This window comes from Chelon labrosus, assembly GCF_963514085.1.
Source record: "Chelon labrosus genome assembly, chromosome: 10".
Lineage (NCBI taxonomy): Eukaryota > Metazoa > Chordata > Actinopteri > Mugiliformes > Mugilidae > Chelon > Chelon labrosus.
This window is the reverse complement of record NC_140360.1, coordinates 10,775,454-10,790,150: the sequence shown is the minus strand read 5'-3', so window position 1 is coordinate 10,790,150 and position 14,697 is coordinate 10,775,454. Positions and strand designations below refer to the sequence as shown.

Here is a 14,697-nt window from a genome sequence, read left to right as displayed (position 1 = left end):
AAACGTGCAGGGCAGGAAAGAAGGAGTGAAGCATTAAACTGATTTGTAGAGACATTTTAATGCTGCTGGTTCCTGCTTTGTTTTGGCATGGACGTGGAAAAGACAGAAAGGTGCCGTGGCAGCGCGCTGGAAAAGCTAACACGGGTGAAACCGCGGCGTTTATTTGTTTTTTGCTAGCGTCACAAATCATCAAGTGTTCTCAGACGGCAAACAGTTTGTTTTCGTCATCTGCATGAATGCGGTGATAGTAAAAAAATAATATTGAATTGAATGAATATTGAATTATTGCGCTCAGTCTTACTTGGATCTCGGTTCAGCTGCTCCTCATGAGTGGCAAATAAAGATAAGATGATTTTCAGGGCGTGCATGTGACCTAAGCCGTATGTCTGGCTTTTTTAAAACGTGGCCTTGTTGTGTCGGCGCTCTGATCACACGGGAGCTGATGTGCTGAGCGGCTCTTGCAGCATCTTGTTCTCGCAGAGAAAAGGGAGCACTCAGTCCCCTCAGGCCCTGTCATTTACAGGATGGCCAACAGGAGAGCAGCGTTCTCAACACAACCTCACAGCAGATGTTTGCCCCAGTACAATCTGTACAAACGTCAAATTGAATTCATTGCCATGTCCTTAGCTCCGCAGCCAGAACCTTAGGGATGAGTGTGATTATAAATACTTAGGTTCAGACGCTAATTAAACCAGCTACAAACTACAGGGGCCTGGTCCAGTTGGCAGCAGCTGTCAGTGGTGTGACAGAACAGCTTCCGTGTTTGGTAAATGATATAACTTGTTTAGGCAGTAAAATTGCTGTCGGCTGATGGCGGCTCAACCGGCACGTATTGATGTTCTTTTAGCAGACCACAGGCAATTTAACGCAGCTGAGTGTAAGCAAAATCTTTCTTTTCCTTTTTTTTTTTCTTTTTTCTTCAGCCTAATAGATGGAGCCCGTAGAGCCAGAGCTCCCTGTGTAATTGAGTTCCTTAGTAGGCTTCATGTTGTGGTTTTTGGGGGACTAGCTTATCAGCAGAACGCGCAGGATCGACCCTCCAGCAAAAAAAAAAAAAAAGAAAAAGGCACTGTTGCCATCCAATCTGCTTTCATTGGCAAAAGCGCTTACAGCAGGAAAAACACGAGTGCTGATTCTTCAGCATGTGCATCCCTGACCTGTGAAAGCAGAGCTTATTCAGTCATTCTCCAGCAGAAAGGCTCTGCACAGCAGGGAACGGCTGTCTGTTTAACTGCCTTTCACATACACCCTGCTCCACCAGCCAAGATCCTTTCTCTGTTCAGTCTCCAGGGCATCAGTGTCCTGTATTTTGCTGTTGACTGTATTAACATGTCACACAACACCTATTTAAATCTTGCAGCTTTCAAATAGAAATTAAACAGAATAATTAAAAAGTGACTCAGTAGTTGAGTTTATCAATTCAGAATTTATAACCTCAATATTTATATGAAACATGTTTTATTTAATCTTGTACTTTGTCCTGTTCCAGGAATTTTCTTATTTCAGGGTTTGTTATTGTGGTAATGATTCATTTATCATGAATCTATTAGTAAGTCTGGGAAAAAAAAAAAAAAACAGCTTGTAGCATCAAGCTAGCTTGCTGGATATTACATGAGCCATTCACAGTGGGCTGAACTTTTAAAGTGTCACTTGTTCATGTCGTCTGTGTCCTTTTAAAGATCACAGACACCTCAATAAAGATGCCGTTAAAAGGCTTCAATTAAAACACACGGACATTATCACTTCATAGCGTCTGAAATGTCCTCGTAGGCAACGCCAGTGTGTTCTGACCTGCTTAACCGCATGAGCATTTACAAAGTTACCCCCTACAGTTACAGTCAGCGCGAGGGTGACGGAACAGTCAAGCACCACTCCAAACGATACACTGTGCAACTTGCCACGGGCGATGAAGAATCCCGAGTGCAGGGGTCGAAGAGATATATAATTAAACGCTGGTTTGATTTAGCGCAGAAATACTTCCCCCTTCACCTTAGTGAAATGAATCAGGAAGCAATCTTCCCTCCTCTGGCTGCAGACTGTGCGGGAAACAGGAGGAGCACAGGTTCATGCTACAATAAATGATGTTTACACAACTCCATCAGCCACCAGAACTCAGAAACCACATGCTCCCTGGTCGCTCCCGTCTGCAGACAAACTGCCTCAAATTTTTAGCAAGGATTTTTATTTGCTCAGAGACTTTTAGGACCGGTTGTGGTTGGATTCAGTGTTGATTGTCCATTGTTATCCGCTGCTGGCTCTTTATTCCTCCCTCTCGGCTCTCCTCCACACTCAACCCTCCCCCCTCCTCGGCTCTCCCCTGTTCTCTCCTCCTTCCCCTGCTCTTGCCAGTAACGGCCTTAACCGTTTGGCTTCATGTCAAAGCAGGGGCCTTTTGTGGCTCTGTCACAAATCTGCCAGGAAAAACAGAAACCATCTGTTCAGGCCTGAGCCTGAGAGGGGATGAGGGTGTAAATACATGAGTTTAGCCCTCGCCCTCAGCCCTGCCCGCGTACATGGGACCACCGAGCCCAGTGGAGGATCATGCACTCAGCCTCAACCAACACCCTCAATTACACTGTAGGCTAGAGTGGTTTTATGGTTTACCTTAATCAATCAAAGTCTTAAAGACGGGAACATGAGATGGTTTAGAGCACAGCTGAATATAAACACATCATAAATTATTTTTATGAATTTTAACACTGAAAAAATGTAATTGACAAATGTAAATCATGTATTTTTATTAATTTAAATATAGGTCACAGGTTCTGTTCCCTCTGTATGGACAAATATGTATTTCAGACATGCTACAATTCTTGCTTGGTCATAAACTGTCTCATAGATGAATGAGACTACTGAGTCTCATCTACAACTTAACTTCAAGGAAAGATTTCTGGGCGTAATCCTGAACTCCCAAGTTTATTTCACATAACATGTCCTCGTATGTAGACGACCATTTTAAGTGGCAATAACTGGAATGGGAGCCTTGAGTGTTGTGATAGGAGGGTAAGCCCTTTCCTTGTCGGATAATCCAGCAGCCAGAATGCTCCTGCAGATGGAAGCAGCCTAAAAGTCCTTATAATACTGAGCTTATGTTGTCACTATCTCATGTTCGGCGGCGCAGGATGCACTCTCTGTGCCGCTCTGCAGTGATTTAGTGAACTGGGGCGGGGGAGTTATGGTGTGGACACAAGAACATTTCTAGATTTCCCTGCATTTTAAGTTTTTTATTATTTATTTTTTTTTTTACCAGAGACCGGTTTAGATGCAGGTTTGTGGAGTTATTACTTTTACTGTTTCCTGAAGAAATGGCAGTTTTACTTGGATAAACTTGGATAACACGCAGCCTAAACATGCAATCAGTGAAGAAGAAACAGAAGATAATGAAAGTTATTATGATGTGACTTTGATGGAGGAAAGTATGCAGAGAGATGCGACTTATGTGGCTTCAGGAGACCCATGTTTGACATGCTAGTGGGCTGGGAGAGGTAATCCGTCAGTCTCCCTCACTCTACTGCAGTAATGTCATGGTAATCTTCAACAGACATCCTATATAACACATTCAAAGTGTTGCCCCTGATGTCTTTCCTTTGTCAACATGACAGCATCAAAGTAGTTTATTATATTTTCAGCTTTTTTGATAGATGAAGGGAGCATAATTCTTTGGGTTATGTTAAAGAAAAATTTAGCTGCTTCTTCTGTTGTCCGTCATCGTTTTCCATGCGGATACAGCAGCTCGTCAGTGCACCTGTTAATTCGCCGTTCAAAACCCTGAGTTAATGTTTTCATTAGCCCCTGCCTAATGTAATGGTACTTGACACAGTGTAAGTGATGGAGAGGCAGGGTGACCTTTCCTTGTGTCTGCCAAGCTGTTGTCGAGGCCGTGTAGTTGTCAGCCCCGCAGCGAGGAGGCAGAGAGGCACTGCTGAGAACAGTCATTAAGCACAGAGCAAAGCCAGCGCTCGGCACCACTCAACACTTTTGATCTGCACATTTCAATTAGATTTCACATCAGGATGCCTGCCTTCTCTCAGTTAGCACCTGCGCCCTTGCCTTCCCGACTCGCCAGCCAGGTTGGAGAGGGAGGTGAACAGGAAACGGCTGCAAAGTTCAGTTACGAACTGAAATAGATGCACAAAAAAACGTGGCAATAGAGATTTTAGGTGATAAAATTATCCTAAGCTGCAGTTTTTGCGCCGTTGAAGTTGACGTCCAGTGAATGTTCCACAAGTAGAAAAACAAATCTTTCCTTTTTTAACCAAACGGTTTTGTTTTTTAAAGACTTCTGCATGTGGAATCCATCCCAGAACTCCAGATGTGCTCATCTGCAGAAGCAGAAGCTCAGGCTGTGGGGTTTGGGACCATTTTAAGCTGGAGCAATGGCTTTGCCAGTGCAACACCTTAATTTACCCTGAAATGTGAGAAGGTTTCGTTGAGCTCAGACACCCTCAGTAAATGTTTCCAGCCCTGCTTTGCCTGATAAGATGGAGTCCTACAGGCTCTGGTAGATATGAATTTCCCCTAAGAGCCACATGAAGGGAGATCTTATTAAAGTGGCCTAAGCCCACAGAGTCGAGCTTTTTCTGCCAATCAAAGCAGCGACTAAGAAAGAACTTAACTTGTTCCTTAATGTCAGACGACGAGATAAAGGAGTAGCCACTTGCCTGTGTTTACTGACAGCCAACAACAACTAGCCTCAAGTAGACTTGCATTTCATGAGATAAGAAATAAAAGCTGTAGTTACTTCTGTGTTTCCCTTAATAACAACCTATTTTACTTTGAAATCACTGGCTCTGTCTCAGTGCTATTTTTTGAAGCATTTTACAGCAGTTTATAAATATTTCTAAATTCTTTCCTGCCGCTGTTTGTTTTGGTACATTTTGATAGACGACGCCGGGCTGCTGTTGAAAAGCTGTTAATGCATTTTAGAGAGCAATGGACGGGACTAATTTATGTCAAGTTTCTCAGCTGAAGCGCAGAAGGAAAACAATCAATAGCCATTAAACCCTGGGAGCTTTGTTGAACAGCAGTTTAACGGACCTCAGACAGTAGATGGGTGCCCTCTGGGCTTTAAAGATTACAGGTGACTTACTGCTCGCCCAACAATCACGCCACACCTTCATGAATTTGTTATAGAGCCTGTGGAGCACCGCTAACAAGTGGGAGTTCATGGTGAAGGAGAGAATGCAAAGCCTCAGAGGAAACGACATAATTGTCCTCGACTCCTGTCGCCAATTTTCAGCGCTCGTGTGTTATGAGTGCGGCCGGAAAGCAGCAGTTAATATGCACAGGCTGCCTCAGCAAAGTGCTTTCTGATCCACGATTGCATGTGTTAATGTTTCAGTTGGGTATTGATTTCCTGGCGGCCTTTTGTACACTGGATTTATCCGCCTCGCTCGCTGGCAAGCGCGCCCCTCCGAATGTTTGATTAAAGTTCAATTGACTCTTCCAGTGAAGGGGCGAGGAGCCATTTCACTCCCTATTTGTAGCGCCAAAGCTCTGCCTGACATGTTCTTTTGTTCCCATTCAACCTCCTGCCACCCAGGCAGCCACCAATGCACTGATCCTAATATCCCTGCATTCAGTGAGCCTCCTCGCCTAATCCTGGGACAGACAGGGCCGCAGCACAAACATGCCCAGCCAGCTACAAATCCTGGCATGGACTGACCCACTCCAGGGCCTTTGAAACACTCTGCTGATCGCTAACGTGCATTTACCACAATTATAACACACTGTTGACCATTTTTGAACAACCTGTCTTCTCTTTGCAAATGCGGTGCCTCTTCCTCGTCCTAGCTAGTGTGTTTTAACAGTGTTTCTCTATTTGCTTCCAGGGAGAGCTAATTACCTTCTACTACTATTGGAAGAAGACTCCCGAAGCAGCCAGTTGTCGAGCCCACCGCAGACACCGCCGACAGCCCGTCTTCCGCCGCATCAAAACACGAACCGCTTCAACTCCTGTCAACACTCCCTCTCGTCCCCCCTCAAGCGAGTTCTGTACGTATATTTGACCCCAACACTGGCAGCTGAGAGTGAAAGAGGAGACATGGCCGGATATATGCTGTTTGTAAAGCCACGTATGTGAAGAGTTTCTTCTTTCTCTCTCCTTTAGTGGACCTCAGCTCAGCCAGCGAAGATGACTTTGACAGTGAGGACAGCGAACAGGAGCTAAAGGGCTACGCCTGCCGCCACTGTTTCACTACCAGTAAGACGCCGCGGCCTTTTTTATTTCTTTATTTTTTTACACACACACTCGTCATACGGGCTTGTTTGGCTATTCCTGTCCTGTCTTGGGATCAGTGTGAGCCTGCACAACACGGTGCTGTGTGACAGATGGGCATCAGAGGATGTCAAGACTAATTTGATCAAATCAGACATGAGCCCACAGCTCGTTCACTCTCTCCACCTCATTATCCTTCCCCTCTTTCCACACAGCTGGCTCCCAGTGCCAGGCTCCCATCTGATCACACTTACTGCCATCACAACAAGGGTGGCTAATAACTTTGGCTTTATAGTGTTAACCCACAAAGACCTTATTCTTAAGAATTTAAATATGTTTTTTAGGATATAAAAGAAATTAACCTGGAATTAGCTTACATTCAGCAGACATTCTCTGTATTTTGTAGCGTTATTGTGATTGTCAGGTCATTTCTGTGTGTTGTTTGTAGCTCGCATGGTCTGTGAAAGTGTGTTATTTCACAACTGTAAATGGCTTTCCTCAGCCTCCAAGGACTGGCACCACGGGGGCCGGGAGAACATCTTGCTGTGCACCGACTGCCGCATTCACTTTAAGAAGTACGGTGAGCTGCCCCCTATCGAGAAGCCTGTGGACCCGCCGCCATTTATGTTCAAACCTGTCAAAGAGGAAGAAGATGGACTCAGCGGGAAGCATAGCATGAGGACCCGACGGAACCGAGGCTCGGTGCGCACAACACTCCTGCTCCACATCCATCCATCCATCTATTTTCACATTTAGGAACCGCATTCTCAGAGTTATCCCAGGAGCACAGAGCAATAAGCTCGTCATATCAAAACAAATAGTGGCAGGGACAACTTTGACATTGATTATTTCATAATGTTTGGTCTTACCAAGGCATTCTAAAGATTGACGTCGGCCATGTTGTCTCTTAACAGATGTCGACGCTACGTAGTGGTCGTAAGAAGCAGACAGCCAGTCCCGATGGCCGAGCCTCGCCCACCAACGAGGATTTGCGCTCGAGCGGACGAACTTCACCCAGTGCAGCAAGTACTGACAGCACCGACAGCAAGACAGACTCGATGAAGAAGCCAAGCAAGGTAAACATGGCACGCATTCATTGAAATGTTGTTTTTACTTGCACACGTCTCTGTGAAATATCCTCTTAACCGCTGTGCTGCTCCCTTTGCTCCACAGAAGATTAAAGAGGAGGCTCCTTCACCTATGAAGAGTGCCAAACGACAAAGAGAGAAGGGAGCTTCAGACACAGAGGAGCCTGAGAGGGCCAGCGCCAAAAAGTCCAAGACACAAGTGAGTCTGTCCTCTGTGCTCATTCACAGGTGTTACAGTAGAAATCGTAGACTCGGTGTAATGACGCTCATCCTTTTTTTTTCCCTCTGTCCCACAGGAGCTGAGTCGACCAGACTCACCCTCGGAATGCGAGGGGGAAGGGGAGGGAGAGGGCGAGAGCTCTGACGGGCGCAGCATCAACGAAGAGCTCAGTAGCGATCCTAAAGACATTGACCAGGACAACAGGAGCTCCTCCCCGAGCATCCCAAGCCCCCGTGACAATGAGAGCGACTCAGACTCCTCTGCTCAGCAGCAGCAGCTCCTGCAGAGCCAGCACCCTCCAGTCATCCAGTGTCAACCAGGCACCTCGGCCGCCTCTTCGGCACCCCCTCCACCTACAACCTCAGCCCCCTCGCTGCCCCCACAGGTCTCCCCTGTTGCAGCCTCCACCTCTCTACCTCCCCAGCCTCTGCCCCAGGCGAGCCCGATGTCTCTTATCCAGTCAGGATCATCCCTCCACCCTCAGCGACTTCCCTCTCCACATTCACCTATGAGTCAGGCTCCGCCTCCCGGCCCCCTCGTCCCACCTCAGTCATTACCAAGTCCACATCACGGGCCCATGCCTCCCATGCCACATCCACTACAGCCTGGACCCTCACACATGCCTCACCCTCACTCCATGACCCCTCAGGGATTCCCTGTGGGTCCGTCTCAGGTCCCGCCCCCGCCTGTCTCTGGCCAGTCGCAGCAGAGGCCTCACACGCCTCCTTCCCAGTCCCAGTCATCCTCTCAGAGTGGAGGCCAGCCTCCCAGAGAGCAGCCCTTACCCCCTGCACCAATGTCCATGCCTCACATCAAGCCTCCCCCAACTACGCCCATCCCTCAGATACCCAACCCACAGTCTCACAAACACCAACCACACGTGTCGGCGCCTCCATTTCCTCAGATGCCTTCAAACCTGCCTCCACCTCCTGCCCTCAAGCCCCTCAGCTCTTTATCCAACCATCATCCTCCATCGGCACACCCCCCTCCCCTCCAGCTCATGCCTCAGGGGCAGCAGCTTCAGCCTCCCCCAGCCCAGCCACCAGTTCTCACCCAGTCCCAGAGCCTCCCGTCTTCAGCCAGCCACCAGCCCCCTCCGGCTCCTCCTCTGCCGCCCTCGGCAGCTGCCTCACACCCCAACGGGCCACCTCAGCCGCCTTTCTCATCTCATCCTTTCAATACAGTTCTACCTCCGACCGGCCCTCCCCCCTCCTCATCGAGCTCTATGCCCGGCTTACCGCCTCCATCTTCCTCCGCTCCATCCTCTTCCATCTCTATGCCACTCCCTGCCTCAGTCACCTGTGCCGGCCCAGGCCCGGCGCTCCCACCTGTGCACATCAAAGAGGAGCCTCTGGACGAATCAGAAGAGCCGGAGAGCCCCCCTCCCCCACAGAGAAGCCCCTCCCCGGAGCCCACCGTCGTCAATACGCCCAGCCATGCCAGCCAGTCAGCACGGTACGTCTGCCAGCACGCTAACCAAACACTAGAAGATCAAACGTCTGTGAACACACACACACACACCTGCACAAGCCTGTTATTTAGCAGGGGATCCTGATTAGCTCTCCGACACATCCAACAATAAAGAGTCGCAGCCTTCAGGTTTTAAGGCTTTGATGTAGGCAACAAATCGAATGTCCTCAGCCAAACAGGCATCCAAGGCCACAATTAGCCTTCAGCTGTAGGTGGCTGATGGCTTGGATTTATCAGGGATGGAAAGCAAGCAGATTAATTACAGTGAGATGCGAGTGAACCGAGGCATCTGGATATGAGCATCTGTAGTTTGCCTTGTGCTTAAGTGACTCTCTGGCTGCCGATGAATAGCAATCAGGATTTTAATACATACTCAACGCAGCAGACAACGTGAACACCAAGGGAGTTTGTTTCCTTTTGAATAATAGACCAGAGTAAGTTAACGCAAGCTGGCTTTTCGTCTAATGGGACATTATGCTGCCATTTAACGAGCAGAACTGATCATGAATATCACGGCTGTTGCCCGTCCTATCTGTTTGTTACCAGTATTAATTTATCAGCTGGAACTTTGTTTGTTTGTTTTTTTTTGTGAGTAAATCTTGAATGTGTTAACCACAGGTTCTACAAGCATCTGGACCGGGGTTACAACTCGTGTGCTAGGACAGACTTCTACTTCACCCCGCTGGCTTTGTCGAAACTGGCCAAGAAGCGAGAGGAAGCGCTGGAGAAAGCCAAGAGGGAAGCAGAACAGAAAGCAAGGGAGGAGAAGGAGAGGGAGCGGGAGAGGGAAAAAGAGCGGGAACGAGAGCGGGAACGAGAAAAGGAAGCGGAGCGAGCTGCGGTGAGTGGTTTTGCCTTCCTTTCCCTTTTTGTTTGGATATGGTTACAGTTTCTCTCATGTCATACTAAACATGACATTTGTGTCCTCGCAGAAAGCCTCCAGTTCCTCTCATGAGGGCAGAATGGGCGAACCTCAGATGGCTGGCCCCGCCCACATGCGTACTCCCTTCGATGGCCCCCCGACTACGATCGCAGCTGTGCCTCCGTACATCGGCCCCGACACCCCTGCCCTACGCACCCTCAGCGAGTACGCCCGGCCCCACGTCATGTCGCCCACCAATCGAAACCACCCCTTCTTTGTGTCCCTCAACCCGGCAGACCCCCTGCTGGCCTACCACATGCCCGGCCTGTACAACGCCGACCCGGCCATGCGGGAGCGCGAGCTGCGAGAGCGGGAGATGCGCGAGAGGGAGATTCGCGAGAGGGAGCTGAGGGAAAGGATGAAACCCGGTTTCGAGGTCAAGCCTCCAGAAATGGACCAGCTCCACCCTTCCACAAATCCCATGGAGCACTTCGCCCGGCACGGACCCATCTCGTTGCAGCCGATGCCCGGCCACCACCCTTTCGGCCCCTTTCATCCGGGCCTGAACCCGTTAGAGCGCGAGCGGCTAGCCTTAGCTGGGCCCCAGCTGCGGCCAGAAATGAGCTACCCAGAGAGGTTGGCTGTAGAGAGACTCCATGCTGATAGGATGGCCACAGTGGCCAACGACCCCATCGCACGTCTACAGATGTTCAACGTCACGCCGCACCACCACCAGCACTCACACATTCACTCCCATCTCCACCTCCACCAGCAAGATCCACTTCACCAAGGTAAACGAAAGCCCTGCTCATATTCATAAATACAACTGTTAATGATTCAGTTAATGATTTAAGAAGCTAAATGACTAAACATACACATTTGGAAATCGCTAAAAATAAATTTAACTTAAATAATTGAAGCCGTTTATGATTGTTGTTATTTTTGTAAATGTTCGATATTGTTGATGCCAAACATTTTATATTTCCTTATATTTAGTCATGTAATGTAGTCAAAGAAATGTTTTATTTATAAATGAGAATAATGATCCTTAAACATGTCAGTATTTCTTAAAGCGCATGTGTTTGATTGTACATGGATGTTTTGTATTTAGTTGTTCTAGTCACATATGTAAAAGGAAGTATTAATATTTTAACTTTAATATATCACTATATTGTTATGATGTAGTTTAGTAAGTCTATTTTATTATAATATAGACGAGGGCCTTATATTGTATCGCTAAATACCTGAAGTATGCACTGTCTGTGATAAACTGTCTGTGATGAGTGTACCTTGAACCCTAAGACTCTGACACCCAGAAGGTGGTGGTGAATGTCTTGTGTGTCCCCCAGGCTCTGGGGCCCATCCGCTAGCAGTCGATCCCCTGGCTGGACCTCACTTGGCTCGCTTCCCTTACCCACCCGGCGCCATCCCCAACCCTCTCCTGGGCCAGCCGCCGCACGAACACGAGATGCTGCGCCACCCAGTCTTCGGTAAGCTCCCAGCCGGTGTCTTCTCTTATTACAAGGAATATTACATCCAGCCTGTGAGCCTGAGCTCTGCCAGATCCCCCTGATCAAATCTTTTTTCTTCTTTTTCTTCCTCCAGGTACTCCATACCCACGGGACCTACAAGGAGGTCTTCCACCACCCATGTCCGCAGCCCACCAGCTGCAGGCCATGCATGCCCAGTCGGCCGAGCTCCAGAGGCTGGCCATGGAGCAGCAGTGGCTCCACGGGCACCATCACATGCACGGTGGACCACTGCCTGGCCAGGAGGACTATTACAGGTAGGAGAGGTAGCAAAAACCCCACTTAAGTTGTTCTGCATGTGTGCATGTGTGCGCCTGCTTTTCCAAGTTTTTAAACTTCACGTTCTTTGGTTTGCAGCCGGCTGAAGAAGGAGAGCGACAAGCAGCTGTAACCAGCCGAGGGAGGCAGTGACTGGCGAGTGCAGGACACAGGAAGTTGTTACAGAGCGGTCTTGCAGAGGCTCTCCACGGACCTCTGAACACCACACAGTTTTGAAGAACAGAAAAAGGCCAAGCGGATCGTCTGAGAATTCTTCTGTTTTTTTTTTTTGTTTGTTTTTTTTTGTTCCCGTCAAGGACCTTTTATTTTTTTTTTTTATTATTATTATTTTTCAAGACATTGACTTTTTTTGGTATATAGCCAGTAGTGACAACGTCCTCAAGACTCCTGCATGACAAAGCTTCCCTGACGTTTTTTTTTTGTAGGTGCTAGAACAAGACACTGTGCTTATGAAAAAGAAAAAGACAAAAAAAGACCGGTCAGACCATTTATTGAAAAATAACAAGTGCTATCTTAAATTCAACATTTATTTTAATACATTGTTGGAGGTTTTTCATAATTTTAAGAAAAGCTACAGCATGGCATTTTTGAGTCTGTAAATAGTATATATAAACATATAATTATTATTATAATTATTATTATTACTAGGTGTGGACTCCAAACCAAGTCGTTTCAGCCTCCAGTATAATTGTTTTGAAACATTTATCCCTTGTTTCAGAGGGGAGCACCGTGGCATTATATGAGCAGTTTTCCGAGAGTTGCGGTTCAGTTGTGACGTTCCTCTGACACCGCTGTGTTAGACTTAGTCCCACATGCGCCCGTGAACGTAGACCATGAACCTGTCGCGCCCGCCACATCCATTCATCAGCTTTGACACGCAGCAGGTTGTCAGAATGTGCGAACTCGACGCAACGTTGAGTTAATGATTTGAAACACTTGAAGAGGTGACGCTGTAGTCGCCGACGCTTCTGTGGAGTGCACGCTGAGGCCATGGATTGAAAAGAGTTTTAAAAAAAAAAAAGAAAGAAAACAACAACTTTGCACTGAAGGAGGATCCTTTGGATGAGCGCTACTCAACAGGTTTTATCCTTTTGCTTAAAATTAGTATTTAAATTGGAGTTCTACTTCATGATGTTGTTTTTACAGATTTTAATTCTGATTTTTAAAGTTTCGAAAACACATTTGGCTGCACTGAAGAGAATAGCTTCTTTTAAATAATAACCAGGACCTGAACTGATGATGAGAACAGAAAGACTAACAGGACTTTAGGATTGTTCTTTTTTTTTGTTTTGTTTCTCTTAAAAAAAAAACGTGTGAATGGTTGCGTTGTGGCGTCCCTTTCCTCCACCTGGTCCGGTCGTCGGGGCTCAAATCTGACTGAGTCATCCTCCCAACTAGGCTGTAATAATGTTCACTGTGACACTAGAGGGGGCCTGATGAGACGCGACCACGAGGAGGTAAAGGGTGGTGGATGATTTGTTGTGCGTGCGAGTGTGTGAGTTTGCTCCTCTATGTTTTCCGTATGCCTTGGTTCCTTAGGGATGCACACGGCCTCCCCGGGCCTCGGGAGGGATGTGTTTGTGTGTGCCACTGACTGTTACATGTAGTGTTGACCTGTCATACCAGTGCACATGAGCCCACGTTTTCCTTTCCCTTTTTGTTTTTATACACGAGTTCTGCGTTCGCTCCATGCACTAAGACTGTTCGACTGTCATGGACATTTAGAAAACTGTGGCTATCGTTTTATTTTAACCAATTAAAGATTCTGTACTTGCATTTAAAAGTGACCATATCTTCTGATGAAGCACTATTATTTACATTTTAAATGCTTGCAAATGTCACCAAACCCCCTTTATATAAAAAAAAAACAAGCCCTGACAACAGCCTGTCACTCTGTCTCGCCATCTTCCACCGAGTTCCTGTCTCTCTTCTGACGTCGTACCCTTCATCCTTCACCGCCACCGCCGCCCTTTGCCTCATCTCCTGACGATTCCCTTGCCTTTGACTCCCTCTTTTTGTGTCTCCAAAACCTTTGATGTTAAGTGTTGTCAATGGTTTAGCTTCTTGTTTCAAAGCGGCAATAGCAGAATGTAAATTCTGACTGCTAAGATTTATATATATACTGGTATCTTGAAGCTTATTGTATATATGAGTAGTCGCCATGGGATGACACAATGTAAACAAAAAGTAGAAATAATAAGAAAAATTGTGAGTCCTGTGTTCTCTCCATTTGAGTATTTTGTAATTTTTTTGAAAAATTTGTGGAATTAAAATAAACGACTAAGTTACACCACAAGACGAGCCTCCATCTCTTCTTTTCCCCCGTCTGGGCCGAGCGCGTCTGCGGGACACGAGCAGCCGCGGTACGTAATCCTGTTTTCAGGGTAAACTGTTTTGATTAGTCGCTGCTCAGTCGCAAGGAAGCGAAGCGGAGAAAGCTTTTAATTCCCTCTGTTTTGATGCGTTAGTGAAATGTAATTCTCCGGCAGAGCAGAGGGGCTGCAGCCGCGTCTGTTTTCATAATACTCATGTCCTACATTTGCTCTTGAGTAATACAATTTCTTTCCTGACAGTCTAAAAGTGTCACAGAATAGAGGGAGGGAAGAAAAAAAACATCCTGGTTTCTCCCTTTTTTTTATTTTTTTTTCCAGGCTTCCATTTTCTCAGCTTTGCAAATACAGAGGTTTAAGAGATCACCCCAGCAGCAGGTAGAGAATCTCTGAGCTGAATATTGCACTGCTGCCGTATAATAACATCAAAGCCCCGGCTAAGCCAGAAGGAACACCTACTCAGGCTGAGATGCCTTGCTATCAGCGGGGCAGGGCTGTCATTTCGTCCTGTGTGTGGGGAGTGATAGACCAGCAATCTGTGATGGTGTGCCGCGGCGATGGCTGTCATTTTGAGAGGGAGCTATTATTCCACTGCTGCTCTCTGAAATGATGCCCTGTCCTCGGGAAAATCGAGGTTCCTTGGATGCTGTATCCCGGGGCTGTCATGTGATGGCAGCCTTGTGAGGAGGTGCTGCTTGTTGT

General features: G+C 47.2%; 1 protein-coding gene across 5 annotated transcripts in view; it reads left to right on the top strand.

Annotated features, from left to right (window-relative positions):
- Positions 1–13,950, top strand: part of rerea (arginine-glutamic acid dipeptide (RE) repeats a) — a 122,541-nt gene extending 108,591 nt beyond the window's left edge. For 2 of the 5 annotated variants that reach the window (XM_084553099.1, XM_084553102.1), the window contains 11 exons: positions 5,832–5,994; positions 6,110–6,202; positions 6,720–6,919; positions 7,132–7,293; positions 7,391–7,504; positions 7,602–8,980; positions 9,614–9,836; positions 9,928–10,648; positions 11,207–11,347; positions 11,463–11,643; positions 11,744–13,950. In XM_084553099.1, the coding sequence (XP_084409225.1) occupies positions 5,832–5,994; positions 6,110–6,202; positions 6,720–6,919; positions 7,132–7,293; positions 7,391–7,504; positions 7,602–8,980; positions 9,614–9,836; positions 9,928–10,648; positions 11,207–11,347; positions 11,463–11,643; positions 11,744–11,777 (3,411 nt within the window). In that variant the 3' untranslated portion in view covers positions 11,778–13,950. Of the gene's footprint in view, positions 1–5,831; positions 5,995–6,109; positions 6,203–6,719; positions 6,920–7,131; positions 7,294–7,390; positions 7,505–7,601; positions 8,981–9,613; positions 9,837–9,927; positions 10,649–11,176; positions 11,348–11,462; positions 11,653–11,743 lie in introns of all 5 variants that reach the window. The other 3 variants (XM_084553098.1, XM_084553101.1, XM_084553100.1) reach the window with 2 other exon arrangements.
- The last annotated feature ends 747 nt before the right edge of the window (positions 13,951–14,697 follow it).